This window comes from Calidris pugnax, unplaced genomic scaffold (assembly GCF_001431845.1).
Source record: "Calidris pugnax isolate Ruff unplaced genomic scaffold, ASM143184v1 scaffold27, whole genome shotgun sequence".
Classification (NCBI taxonomy): domain Eukaryota; kingdom Metazoa; phylum Chordata; class Aves; order Charadriiformes; family Scolopacidae; genus Calidris; species Calidris pugnax.
Window position 1 is genome coordinate 16,396,647 of NW_015090893.1, and position 13,885 is coordinate 16,410,531.

Below are 13,885 nucleotides of genomic sequence, written 5' to 3' on the forward strand. Positions count from 1 at the left end.
TTTCAGAAAGTGACTGTCCCATGGCAGGAGGTTCTTCTGCGTCCCCTTTACGTGCTCCCCGAGATGGTGTCCACCCCACCCAGGTAGATGGGACCCCATGGAGGGGACCAGCCAGAGGGGATCCATGGAGACACCACCGAGGGGACCAGCCAGAGGGGACCCACACTGGGGACCCCACGGAGGGGACCAGGCAGAGAAGACCCATGGAGGAGACACCACGGAGGGGACTGGACCTCACTGGCTTACCTGACCACAGGCTCGGGGATGGCCTCAGCGCTTGCTGGCACCTGGACACCCTTCTCCCACTCCTGCCTCCAGGGATCAGCCAGGACGTAGTACTCGTCGGGGCTCAGCTGGAAGGAGTCGGGGATCTTCATGGCCGTTATCAGATCCGTACGGAAAACCTACAATCGGAGGCAAAAAAAGACAAACAAGCATCCAGCACATGGGGTTGGGCAGAAGCAGGGTGTGAAGGTGCCCTGGGGAACTGGTCCCCAAGGGACAGCGTGCACCCCCAACAGTATGGCTTCGGGGTGTCATTTTGTCACCTCCAGGGTGAGGTCTGGGCAGGAGAACAAGGCACACGGGCAAGGAATCCCCTGCTAAGCAGGGGATTCCTTGCCCGTGTGCCTTGTTCTCCTGCATCAAGGAATCCCCTTGCCTCAAGCACCAAAAGCCCAAGCCCCCGCAGCTGCAACCCCTCTGAGCTCCCCCAGCCCAGGTAAGACATGAAATCCAGCCCAAGGCTGCAAATTCAGCCCAGGCACGGACTGAAAACTGGGTAAAGAAACAACAGGCTGCCTTCTCTTAGGGGATCAATGTTTCCTACACAGGGCACAATGTAGGATACACGGCACCAAGGGATGCAGGGCAACTGGGCTTCCACACAGTCAGCCTTACTGGGAAGGGGGGGGAAATTATGGTTTTGCCATGAATGAAGCTGTGGGGAACAACAGAGCCACCTCATCACCCTGAGCACCTTCATGTCCCCATCGTTACATCACCTCATTGCCCCAAGCACCTTCACATCCCCATCATCCTGTCCCTCACAGCCCAAAGGTGAAGGTCTCCCCCCATTGGGGCTCGGTTGCTCCAGTGGAGCAAAAGGCAAAAAATAAAGCCAGGCTGGGTTATGCTAAAGCTGGAAAATATCTGACTAAACAGAGATCCAGGTGCCTGCTTCCATACCCACAGCCAAACACAGGGAGATTTTTCCTCACCCAATAAACCTCCTGTGAGACCAACAAGGGACCCCTCCTCCACGGAAAGCCCCCAGCCCCTTGGCCAGTGAAGGGGCTTGCTCTGGCCCTGCAGAGCCTTCCCCCAATATGCTATGATGAAAACCATATTCCAGAAGAAAAAAACCAACAAAACCCTCACGGTAAATAAGGTTTTCCTTCCAGAGCATTGCCTGACAGCAATGACTCGAGCAATCCTGCCTCTTGCAGCATGAAAATAAATTGTAAATGAAAATAGATGATTTCTCCTCTCTCCCATCTGCTGAGATAACAACCGGTGGTGCCAGCAACCGTGTCCGGACACCGACCCGCTCCGTCCACTCCATCCCCGTGACTTCTGCGGGGCAAGGATGGACCAGGTGTTTTCTTCAGACGCTGTTTAATCTGTTCTCCAAACGAGGATTGCTCTTTCAGAACCCCAACAAATGACACAACACGGTTTTACACTTTCGATAGGAAGGTTAACGCGCTTTGGAGAGTATTTGGGAAACCCAAATCGGCTGAGAAGCAGGAAACTAGACATTAACTAAGACCACTGAGACCAGTATTTAGGTCAGTTTGTTTAATCCTCAGAGTCTCAGCTGCTAACCCAATTAGAGTTAAATACAATACATAAACAACCTTTTCTATGTTGGGACCTCTCTGAATCGTACTGGTACCTTCCTCCCACTGCATCTGCTTGGAGACATTTTTGACTTGATTTGAGTTGGCCAGACGCAGCCTCAGCGCATCCTTCAATAAACATAATTAACAGCCTACATATTACAGACAGAATTAGGCTCAGTTTGCACAAGATCAGGTTCCTTCGAGTCTCCATGTGCTACAAAATGCATGGCTATGGATGCCACCAACCCTCTCAGCCTGTCCTCCCAGCAGAGGGGCTCCTGCCCTTGGAGCATCTTCTTGTGCACATCTCTTTGAGGTAACACGTTCGGTGGGTGGCCAGGGTAGACCTATGTCAACATCTGGCTCATCACCTCCCTCCTACCCATGAAGAGGGAGACGGAGGAGCCTGAACCAACATGCCCTGTCTGGTTGCCCTCAGGGCTGCCGTCCACGAGCAGGAAATAAAGCAGTTCCCTCCGACCCCGGTGTTGGAAAACTAAACACATTTCGTTTTGCTTACAGCTATGACTTAGATAATTTCTTTAGGCTGTTTGCTGGGGTCATGGCCATCTCACCACCACTCCGACCAGCAGGACCAGCCTCACCGATGCTCCCCAACACCCTCAGCAGATGCAAAACCCTCCAGCAAACCACCCTGAGTACCCCACAGCGCTGGAAAACACAGCAACGGGATCAGCCCTCGGTATAATTTCTCCCCTCTACACGCTGCGGACCCCAGGCTCCTGTTTTCCTGCATTAAGTCTTCCCCAAATTCATCCCTTCTGGCTTTTCAGCTTACATCAGCAGAGCAGCTTACGTTTTAATTTTAAGCCAAATAAGCACGATTGTATCTATTTCCCTGAAGATGATAAGGCGCATCGCGGGCTGGATTTGCAATCTCACTACTTCATTTATTTAGTCCTTCTTGGAAAACAGATAAGCTGGCCCATCCAAAGGCGGCACACGCGCCCGCACTTTATCGCAACGATGCCTCTGTCTTTTCATGAAGAACTGGAAACGCTCAAATTATTAACTATCAAAGCAGAACACTTTAGAAATGATAGAACGGCACCGAAATTGTAAAGGAAAGCAGATCAGTTGTCTGGAAATCTCCCAACAGCTAATACGCTCAAATTGTAATCTAAATGTCTTTTTGTTTTGAATTGTCTGGGATTAGGGTTGGGAAAAGACTCAATTATTCTACTCAAACTCTTCTGAATTATTTATGAAAACCAAATAAAGGATAAATTGGGCACTGATGAACCGAGGACCTGGCGGCGAGGAGAAAGTTGGGTACCAGAAAACAAGCAATTTTCCCTCAATAGAAGTGTTTACTGTTTCTCCGCGGCTGCAGGAGCGGACAAATTGTCTCCCAGGCTGGGCTTGCTCCGGTCCCTGCTCCCACCACGGCCCTGGCCAGGCCCCAGCCTCCCCTTCCAGCCCGGCACCAGCTCCCAGTTTATTGCCTATCGATCCACCAGTGATGGGGAAAGTCACACCAAGATCTTCCCTTTATTACCTCTGCTCGCTCAGGAACCTCAGGCAGGTTCCAGCGATGCTCAGAGACACATCCCGACCATGCCCAGGGTAGCTGGTAATTGAGGGTAGCCCTTTGCTACCCTCAGCTTTGAAGATGGAGGAAAAAGAACATGAAATTGCCAAAATCTCAAGATATTTTTGCCTTTGTACTTCCAAGCCAGAGGGACCAGGAGTCGGGGTCGACGTGTTCGTGGAGTCTCAGAGCTCAGAGGCAGGAGAAAGGCACATGGAGGAAACCTCCCCATCGATCCCTGCTGATCCCACAGCCACAAACGATCAAAAAACCAGAGTTTTTTTCAAGGTTTTCTTCACATTTTGGTTCAACACTTTTTTTCACAGTCCTGGAAGCCATGTCCCATGCACCCCCCACCCTGGCCATAACCCCCTTCCTCCACCCACACCGGGACCAGGGGTGTCCCCAGCTCCCTCCTCGTTTGCAGCCAGAGCCATTAGCCCTTCACTCTCTCAAGCATAAAGTTGTTTGTTGTAGCTCATGAGTCACAAGGATTTTTAGAGAAAGAGAAAACAACGGGAACAATGGGAGCCCTGGGAATAGTTTTGGGTTGTACAAACTGTCTTCGTATCGGCTTGCGCCGTCACCTCGGTGGGTGCAGCCCTCGGCTGCCCCTCCTGCCCCCCAGCCCTATTTCCCTGCCCTTACAGCACGTTTTTTCCTGCCTTTTCCATAATGAAACAGGCGGAGATACTCAGTAGCAAGGCTCCGAAACGTGGCAATGCCTGGTGTGTGTTTGTAAGCAGCGATATGATCTGCCTGTGGGGAAAAAAAAATACTTACTCTCATGTTCATTTGGGAGCCAGCCTGCTATCTCTTCATCTAGTCTTGCTTCCTCTCGAAATGCTGAATGTTAAAGATTCAATGAACAACAGAATTTAAAATAGGAACAAGCAGCAATTTCGTCTGGCCCTTCTCAGCACCCAGAAGACAATGGCATTAATCTGGTATCCCCACGCCGGTTTGGGAAAAGTGACAAAGCCACTGCAGTCAAAAATTTCAACAGAGAGGGATTTTCTCCTCATCCAGCCCAGTAAAAGCACGTCCAGTCTTGCTTGGCCATACCCATTAAAGGCCTTTGTCAAGCCTGGAGAGCCCAGGCCTAAATTCCCATTGCACTGGGTCTTTATATACCTATTGCAGGGAAAAAAATAACAAACCAAGATCTGACGCACCAAGAATTACTTTTTAGAAGGGAAAGGATGAGGATGTCTGTTAATAGGGTTAAATCCTTGTAAAGAGATATAAAAAGACATCTTTCAAAGCGCGGAAGTAATATCTAAACAAGGCGAGCAGAAAATAATGTAAATTGTATAAATTCGTCGTTTCCCCTTCATCTTGAGCCCTGCCTGCAGCTGCGGTCCCCTCGTCTCCAGAAGATCTGGGACGAAGGAGGATGAGGATGGATGTGGAGATGAGCAGCACCCACCGAGGAGAGCCGAGACCACGCAGGGCTCTTCAGCTTAGAAAAGGGATGGCTTTAGGGCTGTCAGGCAGGTGGTCTCCACCAAAAAAACATGGTTTTTTCCCTCCCCCTCTCAATATATTCTAGCAGCTCAACTCATCGCAGGGTAGGGTTTTGGATCCCAAGCAGTTCAGGAGCTAATGAGGAAGAGAGCGGGGAAGGCAGTGACTCAGAGGCAGCAGCCGAGGGAGTCCCCGGCCGCTGATGGCTGGGAGCTGGCAGATAGAACCAGTGACTGTCATTACACACTCGCCTTGCTCTTGTAATTCCCTCCTTAGACACTGACAACTGCTCCCTGTCAGGAACGGGAGCGAGGGCTTGATGACTGCAGCGGGACCGGCTTGTATCCCCCAGCAGCCCCACAGCCCGGGGCAGGATTGCAGGAAGGCACCACTAAAAGCAGCAGAAATCCACCCTTCGGGCACATCTTCTTCCCCGCAGCACATTCAGCATCCAAGAGAAGGAGCATCCCCCTCTCCTCCAGCTCCCGGGGCAAGGAGCAGGACCTGCATCTCCTCGGCCGGCGGTGCCCGGGGATGGGTACCCACCACCACGCTCCATTTAGGGCCAGGTTCCGAGGCAAACGAGCTCTAATGAGATTAATTAAAATGACCAGATTGGTAGACTGCTATCACTGCAGATGCAAGAGGGATGGGTACCCACCACCATGCTCCATTTAGGCCAGGTTCCGAGGCAAACAAGCTCTAACGAGATTAATTAAAATGACCGTATTGGTAGACTGCTATCACTGCAGATGCAAGAAGCTGCTGGCAGCTGCCCACATCCATCCCCTGCCTCTGGGCAAAGGCAGGGCAGGAGAGCCATGCCCGTGCCCGGGGCATCGTCCCCATCGCACCAGGGTTCTGCCCTAAGGTCTCTGCTGCCCAGGCAAAGGGCAGGGAGGACAATTGTCACCTCAACGAGGGAGGGAGCTGAGAGGGAGTCCTGGTGCCTGGGACACGTCAGGAGAGAGCCTGGGCAGAGCCCCGTGACAGGCACAGATAAATATAATCGCCCTCCCTGGCAATGGCCCCCTTGGCGGATGTTTACAAACAGCTCAGTACTTTTCCATGTTAAGAAGCTTGTTTTTCCAGATGCCTTGTATCGGGTGGTTTTTTTAATGTGTATAGTTAATCCCTTCTCACAGAGTCTTTCATAATAAACATCACCCCCTGACCCGGCTAACAACTATGTAACACTAATGCTTTTGATTTTTTCTATCCCCTGCTCGGGGCTGTCGGGGGGAATGGAGTCAGCAGCTCCCACAGACACACGGACATGACTCGGAGAGGAGAAGGAGAGCTCAGAGGTTCCCCCCACACACACTCCCCCCCAGCCCATCCTCCAGCATCACCACCCCTCAGGACTTGCCTGGACCCCTCTCCACCCAGATGGAGGCTCAGCTCTTGACAAACCTACGAACCACATGTAACCTGGAGTTTTGAGCCACTGTTTGAAAAGGCTTGTCCAGCCCCAAAATGTCTGTTTGTGGCATTCAGCACCTAGTGAAACACTCAGAGAGTGGTTTGGGTTGGAAGGGACCTCAAAGATCATCGAGTTCCAACCCCCCTGCCCTGGGCAGGGACACCTCCCACCAGACCAGGTTGCTCAAAGCCCCGTCCAACCCGGCCTTGAACCCCTCCAGGGATGGGATTCATCACGTTCTCCGGGATTTCCATCCTCAATGCAATGGAAAGGGACCACAAAGAGCAAGGTACTCCAGTATTTCATGTGAAGTAGGTTTGACAGTGGTATGTTTTATGTTTTACACTTCCCGGTACTGGTTCCAGCAGGACACAACGTCCACCCCAGTCCATGCCTTAGACCCTTCAGGGTTCCTGCAGGAAATCCACCAGGACATGCCAAGCCCTGCAGCACTTCACAGATGACAGGCAGTGGATGCAAAGCATGGACCAGACGGGGTCACAGGTGCTCATGGTAAGAGCAGAAGGTGGGTCAAGTGTGAAAGATGCTGTTGTAGAGAAAATCCATAAACCAGCACTCACTGGAGTGAGCTCCAAACCATGATTGTGCATCACTACAGGTCTCAGACCTGCTGTGCAGGGCAATCCAGTGTCCAACACCAGGATAATCCACATTCTCCTGACCCTTGGGTTTCACCTGGAGCTGGATTCAAGCAGAGGTAGATCCCAGTAGCCGTGGAGAACATGCAGGGTAAGAGGGAGCAGAGCTGAGATCTGGACCAGTCCCATCTGCTCCGGTTCCCACCACGCTTTTGTAAAAGATGGTTTGTCAGCTTGAGCATCCTGGCCAAACTCCAACTCGAGTCATTACAGACGGCCTCCCCGAATTCCCCTGGAGTTTCAGTTCAGATATGCCACGGGGGCTCACTTTCTGTCCCAACTGTTGCTAGGCTGGGCACTGTTCAGCTTTTGCTCCACTTTATTTGTTCCAGAGCTACCTTTCACTGAGAACCATCCTCTGGGGCGTCACGGAGCGTGGAGCAGAGGGATGAGCTGGAACTCTGCGGTCCCACATCTGACATCTCCCCCTGGGTGCCACGGACAAAGATCCAGCTTTCACTCCAGCTGCTGTGGAGCAGCAAAACTTGCATCTGGGTCTGCACATCCCTCACAAAGCGCAGGAGGATCTTCCCTTGGAGTCTTGGCTCAGACTTATATCCAGAAACTTCATTAGCGAGCAGGTAAAATCCCAGCTGGCTGATAAAGCTGATTTATATTAAAGACAAAAGGGTGTCTGTGGCAGTGATGCTGCAGGAAGAGATCTCCTGGTGTAGGGATGGGTACCCACCACCATGCTCCATTTAGGCCAGGTTCCGAGGCAAACAAGCTCTAACGAGATTAATTAAAATGACCGTATTGGTAGACTGCTATCACTGCAGATGCAAGAAGCTGCTGGCAGCTGCCCACATCCATCCCCTGCCTCTGGGCAAAGGCAGGGCAGGAGAGCCATGCCCGTGCCCGGGGCATCGTCCCCATCGCACCAGGGTTCTGCCCTAAGGTCTCTGCTGCCCAGGCAAAGGGCAGGGGAGGACAATTGTCACCTTGGCAAGGGAGGGAGCTGAGAGGGAGTCCTGGTGCCTGGGACACGTCAGGAGAGAGCCTGGGCAGAGCCCCGTGACAGGCACAGATAAATATAATCGCCCTCCCTGGCAATGGCCCCCTTGGCGGATGTTTACAAACAGCTCAGTACTTTTCCATGTTAAGAAGCTTGTTTTTCCAGATGCCTTGTATCGGGTGGTTTTTTTAATGTGTATAGTTAATCCCTTCTCACAGAGTCTTTCATAATAAACATCACCCCCTGACCCGGCTAACAACTATGTAACACTAATGCTTTTGATTTTTTCTATCCCCTGCTCGGGGCTGTCGGGGGGAATGGAGTCAGCAGCTCCCACAGACACACGGACACGACTCGGAGAGGAGCAGGAGAGCTCAGAGGTTCCCTCCACACACACACACTCCCCCCCAGCCCATCCTCCAGCATCACCGCCCCTCGGGACTTGCCTGGACCCCTCTCCACCCGGATGGAGGCTCAGCTCTTGACAAACCTACGAACCACATGTAACCTGGAGTTTTGAGCCACTGTTTGAAAAGGCTTGTCCAGCCCCAAAATGTCTGTTTGTGGCATTCAGCACCTAGTGAAACACTCAGAGAGTGGTTTGGGTTGGAAGGGACCTCAAAGATCATCGAGTTCCAACCCCCCTGCCCTGGGCAGGGACACCTCCCACCAGACCAGGTTGCTCAAAGCCCCGTCCAACCCGGCCTTGAACCCCTCCAGGGATGGGATTCATCACGTTCTCCGGGATTTCCATCCTCAATGCAATGGAAAGGGACCACAAAGAGCAAGGTACTCCAGTATTTCATGTGAAGTAGGTTTGACAGTGGTATGTTTTATGTTTTACACTTCCCGGTACTGGTTCCAGCAGGACACAACGTCCACCCCAGTCCATGCCTTAGACCCTTCAGGGTTCCTGCAGGAAATCCACCAGGACATGCCAAGCCCTGCAGCACTTCACAGATGACAGGCAGTGGATGCAAAGCATGGACCAGACGGGGTCACAGGTGCTCATGGTAAGAGCAGAAGGTGGGTCAAGTGTGAAAGATGCTGTTGTAGAGAAAATCCATAAACCAGCACTCACTGGAGTGAGCTCCAAACCATGATTGTGCATCACTACAGGTCTCAGACCTGCTGTGCAGGGCAATCCAGTGTCCAACACCAGGATAATCCACATTCTCCTGACCCTTGGGTTTCACCTGGAGCTGGATTCAAGCAGAGGTAGATCCCAGTAGCCGTGGAGAACATGCAGGGTAAGAGGGAGCAGAGCTGAGATCTGGACCAGTCCCATCTGCTCCGGTTCCCACCACGCTTTTGTAAAAGATGGTTTGTCAGCTTGAGCATCCTGGCCAAACTCCAACTCGAGTCATTACAGACGGCCTCCCCGAATTCCCCTGGAGTTTCAGTTCAGATATGCCACGGGGGCTCACTTTCTGTCCCAACTGTTGCTAGGCTGGGCACTGTTCAGCTTTTGCTCCACTTTATTTGTTCCAGAGCTACCTTTCACTGAGAACCATCCTCTGGGGCGTCACGGAGCGTGGAGCAGAGGGATGAGCTGGAACTCTGCGGTCCCACATCTGACATCTCCCCCTGGGTGCCACGGACAAAGATCCAGCTTTCACTCCAGCTGCTGTGGAGCAGCAAAACTTGCATCTGGGTCTGCACATCCCTCACAAAGCGCAGGAGGATCTTCCCTTGGAGTCTTGGCTCAGACTTATATCCAGAAACTTCATTAGCGAGCAGGTAAAATCCCAGCTGGCTGATAAAGCTGATTTATATTAAAGACAAAAGGGTGTCTGTGGCAGTGATGCTGCAGGAAGAGATCTCCTGGTGTAGGTTCTTTCAGAGGAGGACTTTACTGGGTGGCAGCAGGGTGGCACGTGTGGCCCACGAGTCACATCCTCGCACATCTAACCAGGTGTAACACCAGGCATCTCCACGGGACTCCTTAAGGCTCCAACAGGGCCAGCCTGGTGCCTCTGCAGACACATCGGGCACAGGGATGGGCACTTATGTCGGAGATGGGGGGCAACGGTGTCCCAGGAGGAGGAGATGCCCTAAAGGCTTTGCTTTTTCAACAGTGTATTCAGCTCTCAAAATACATCCCCTCACCCATATTGAGAGACGCAGCTAGAACCAAAAAATGACACTGCCAGCCCTAACACACAACTTTCCACCAGCCTTGTCAGCAGCCAGTGCCATCTGTACCCCCAGTGCTTTGCTCCCTGGAGCGTTTCCAATCACCTCAGCTGGTAAAAACAGCTTTTCAGCCCCTCTCTCTACCCAAGGCACAAGAAGCAACTCAGACCTTTTAAAGTCCCTGTCCACTGCCAGCACGTTAGATATATCGATGTAAATCTGTCACGGAGACAAGAACAAAGTGCAGCTGTAATTCAGGCAGTGACCACAGGAAAACCTCAAAATCTCTACTCAGCTTGATGCAAAGGGAGGATGTTAAGAGAGGTTTTGTGTTTACTGGGCCACAGCCTCAGGAGAAGCGTAAACCTGGGGGCTCGGGAAGGAGTTCACAGCCTGTGAGGTGCCATTAGCCCATGCTGCCTTCACGGGCTTCTAAACTTAGCTCTGTTTGACTCCAGACCCTGGTCCAGAGGAAAGGGAATGCGGGAACAATGTCCCTCTGGCTTTGCTCACGCTGCTCCTGAAGTGAAGATGACCAGGGCTAAACACTGCAGTTGCTACAACAGCAGCTCATGCCTCGTATAGTTTCCACGTCCAGTGGAAATGCATCCGAGACACGTGAGGGAGGAAAACAGGGCACGGGATCAGCCCTTCCAGCCCGGTCCTTGGGAAACGCTGCTTCTCCCCACCCCAGCCCATGGCAGAGCTGGCAGGGGGGAGCTGGGCATTGCCCCCCAGGGTGGGCAGCACTCCCCGTACCCGTAAGGAGTGAGGGAAAACCCTGCCACAAGGTCAGACACCAACGGCCTCACCTTAATGCCCTTGAGCCCCGTGACAGGAGGAAACCCAACACAACGTCATCTCCAACTCAGCTGTGCTGTCTCTCATCTCACAGCTCCCTGCACCTCCCCCTTGTTCACCAGGAGGAGCCTCCGTGCCACCAAGCCACCCGCCCATGGCATCAGTGAGGACACCCAGGTGAGCACCCAAATTGGGGAATCTCAGCACATGGTCATCTCAATACTGTAGCACCTCCCAGTCCCACCAAACTCAGCCTCTTCTCCCTTGCATCAACAGCGGTGGAGTGGGCACAAGGACCCCAAAGGAGAGGGCACAAGGACCTCCCCACCACTCATCCAAGATGCCCACCAGGTACCTCCACCTGCTCCCTCCCAGCAGAGCTGAGCACAAAGCCAAGGCTGGCACCACCAGCAAGAGCTGTGGCTTCTTGGAAGATGCCCTCTCCCAGCACCTGCAGCCAGCCAGGGGCACGCTGGTTGACACCACATCTGGGCAAGTATGACCCCAGGGGAAAACTCTTCCTTTGGCAAAAGCCTAAAAGCTTACATACCTCAGAGGGCTTCTTCTCCTTCTGCCGTGACCAGGCGGATTTGGTATTTGGAATTTTGGAGCATCTGGAGGCGGACGTGGTGTGACCTGCAACGAGGCAAGAGAGACAGGTTACCAACAAAAGAGACAGAAGTTTTGTCCACACACCTTTGTCACCAGCCCCACCACTCCTACTGCAGCCTCAACCAACACTAAGAGGTGACAATACCTTGAGATGGCACTATTTTTGTGCACATCTCAGGGTATTTCACCAGAACGGATCAACATCACTTTGCTGCTGCTAAGGATGATGAAACAGAGACCTCTGAGACCTAAAAAAAGCCTGTTGTCAAATGCAGACATCAGAATTGCAAACATAAAGTCATGAAGAAGAACATCTTCTAAGAGGGAATGGGCCAGGGCCAGCTCTCCTGGAACCAGGAATCTACTGTAATCGGGAATTAAGGAGTTAAGACTAAAAAATTTTTTAACAAGGATGCCTAAAGACAAGCACCTGAACTCGAGGACTTCCTCTGCCCGAGGACTTCAGACCCCATGGTCAAAAATATCAACCAAATTGGGCAAAACCCCTCTGCCCGTGCCTGGACTGATGACTTCCACGTCTGTGTGTGGTTCAGCATCTAGTGGGAACCATGCGACAGGACACACCGAGCGAAAGCCCTTTACAGTTTTCGGTAGTAAAAAGAGTATTTGCTTTGGGATTTGGGATTACTTTACTCCGGGAGCGTTATGAATGGACTCTCATCATCCCGACTGGAGCAGCAGCATCACCAGCGCTACCACCTCCACATGGCAAGGGCAGCCGGGGCACGCAACCTGCTGGGATCAGTGTGTTATTAATCTTTATTTCCAGCCCGTAGGTGCTATTAGCACTGCTACTATCACCAGTAATAAACAAATAAATAAATAAATATTGGGGGGAAAAAAAGAGAATCTGCATGTAATTGGTAATAATAAAGTAATTACTGGAATCTTTTTATAATAATGATAATGGTTGGGTCTTCTGTGCAGCAGGATGACTTCAGATTCCACTCTACACAAATGTTTTGCTGGGGGTGCAACAGATTAACTACCAATAGCCCTATTTAACACTGATTTTATCCTTGGGTGGCTGAATAGGAAGAAATAAGCAAATGCCAAGCCCAACAGGTCCGTGCATGCCAGGACATCAGAAGGGCTCTGGGCTGGGCCTGAGGGACCAGGACTGTCCCCAGCGTGGTGGGAAAGGTCCTTCCCTCTGCCAGTGGAGTCCCTCGGGAGCCCAGATCAATCTCAGATGCCAATTTTTGCTCACCAGGGAAGAGGCACTAGCTCACCTTGCCCTGTTCATTCGATAAACCCACTTTCCTTAGATTCCATAAAACGAAGGCCAGATCTGATGGCATCAGTTCGCCAAGGACAACTGTTTTTTTCTGAGTGCAGTGCTGCGATGTCATTTCAGTGGGCTCCACAGAAATGTGCTATTTTTTATCACCCCCGTACATCAGAGGAGCGAGGAGGCAAAGCCCTACACTGTGGCCACCAGGAAACACCACTTCACTGGCCACCTCCCTCAAATCCTGCAGCAGCAGCAGCTCCACCGCTAGCTCCCAGAGCTCCAGCCACTCATTTCCACCCTCTCCCTTCTTCTCCATCTCCAACGTGGTGCTACAACCACACAGACCTGGGTAACACGCCACCAGCACCACCACCACCACCCCTTCCCGGCGGAGGCATGATAAAGAAGGTCATCACTTCGTTTACAATTATCCTGCAGGAGAGCATTTGTCAACAGCTTAGATATATCACCTGCGGCATAAATATCCCAAGCCCAACAGAGATAAGGCTTCGTTGTTTAATACGGTGATTAAAGATGCTTTCCTCCCCCCCTCGAAAGGCAGAGGAGCTCGTGGCTGGGCTGGGTAAGCCCTTGAGCATCTGGGGATTAGGAGACGGGAAGTTTGGAGCCACAGCTTCCAAAACAAACCCCTTTCTGAGATAGAGATGTTTGATTTTACGAGAAGCCAGCGGTGTTGACAGAGCTTGAAAGGCTTTTCTGGAGGCTGGGCTCAGCCCCCTTCCCCCAGACCCCCAGCAGGATGGGGGTCCCCCCCCCCAGCAGCCCAACAGCAGGTTCCTGTCGGCGGTAGCGGTGCGAACTCCGCTCACGCTGACTATTTTTTTGGCTAAAGCTGTGGGAACGGCAGTCAAACCCAGCAAGATCAGCCTTTCCATAACCCCCTGTAATCTCCCCATCATCCTGTTAGGAAAAAAAAAAATAAAAAAAAAAAATAAAAGGCCCACAAGTTTTAGTCTCTTTAGCAAAGTCCCTTTCGTTCTCGGATATCCAGCCGCCAGATCCCAGAAAGTAGGGAGAGCAAATTCCCAGCAGGGCCCAGATGAAATTACTGGGACGTCTGTAAGAAACCAAGAGCTGAATTACTGGAATTCGTAGGAAACTCCGGAGCCCAGACGAGGGATTAGAGTCGTGCCTGGAGGGGAGCGAGCACTGAGGCACTG

The 13,885-nt window shown here is 52.0% G+C and overlaps 1 protein-coding gene across 1 annotated transcript in view; it reads right to left on the reverse strand.

Moving 5' to 3' along the window:
• JADE2 (jade family PHD finger 2) overlaps positions 1–13,885 on the reverse strand; it is a 94,751-nt gene that overhangs the window by 66,107 nt on the left and 14,759 nt on the right. The window contains exon 4 of the mRNA XM_014947945.1: positions 247–404. Within this exon, the coding sequence (XP_014803431.1) occupies positions 247–404 (158 nt within the window). The remainder of the gene's footprint in view (positions 1–246; positions 405–13,885) is intronic.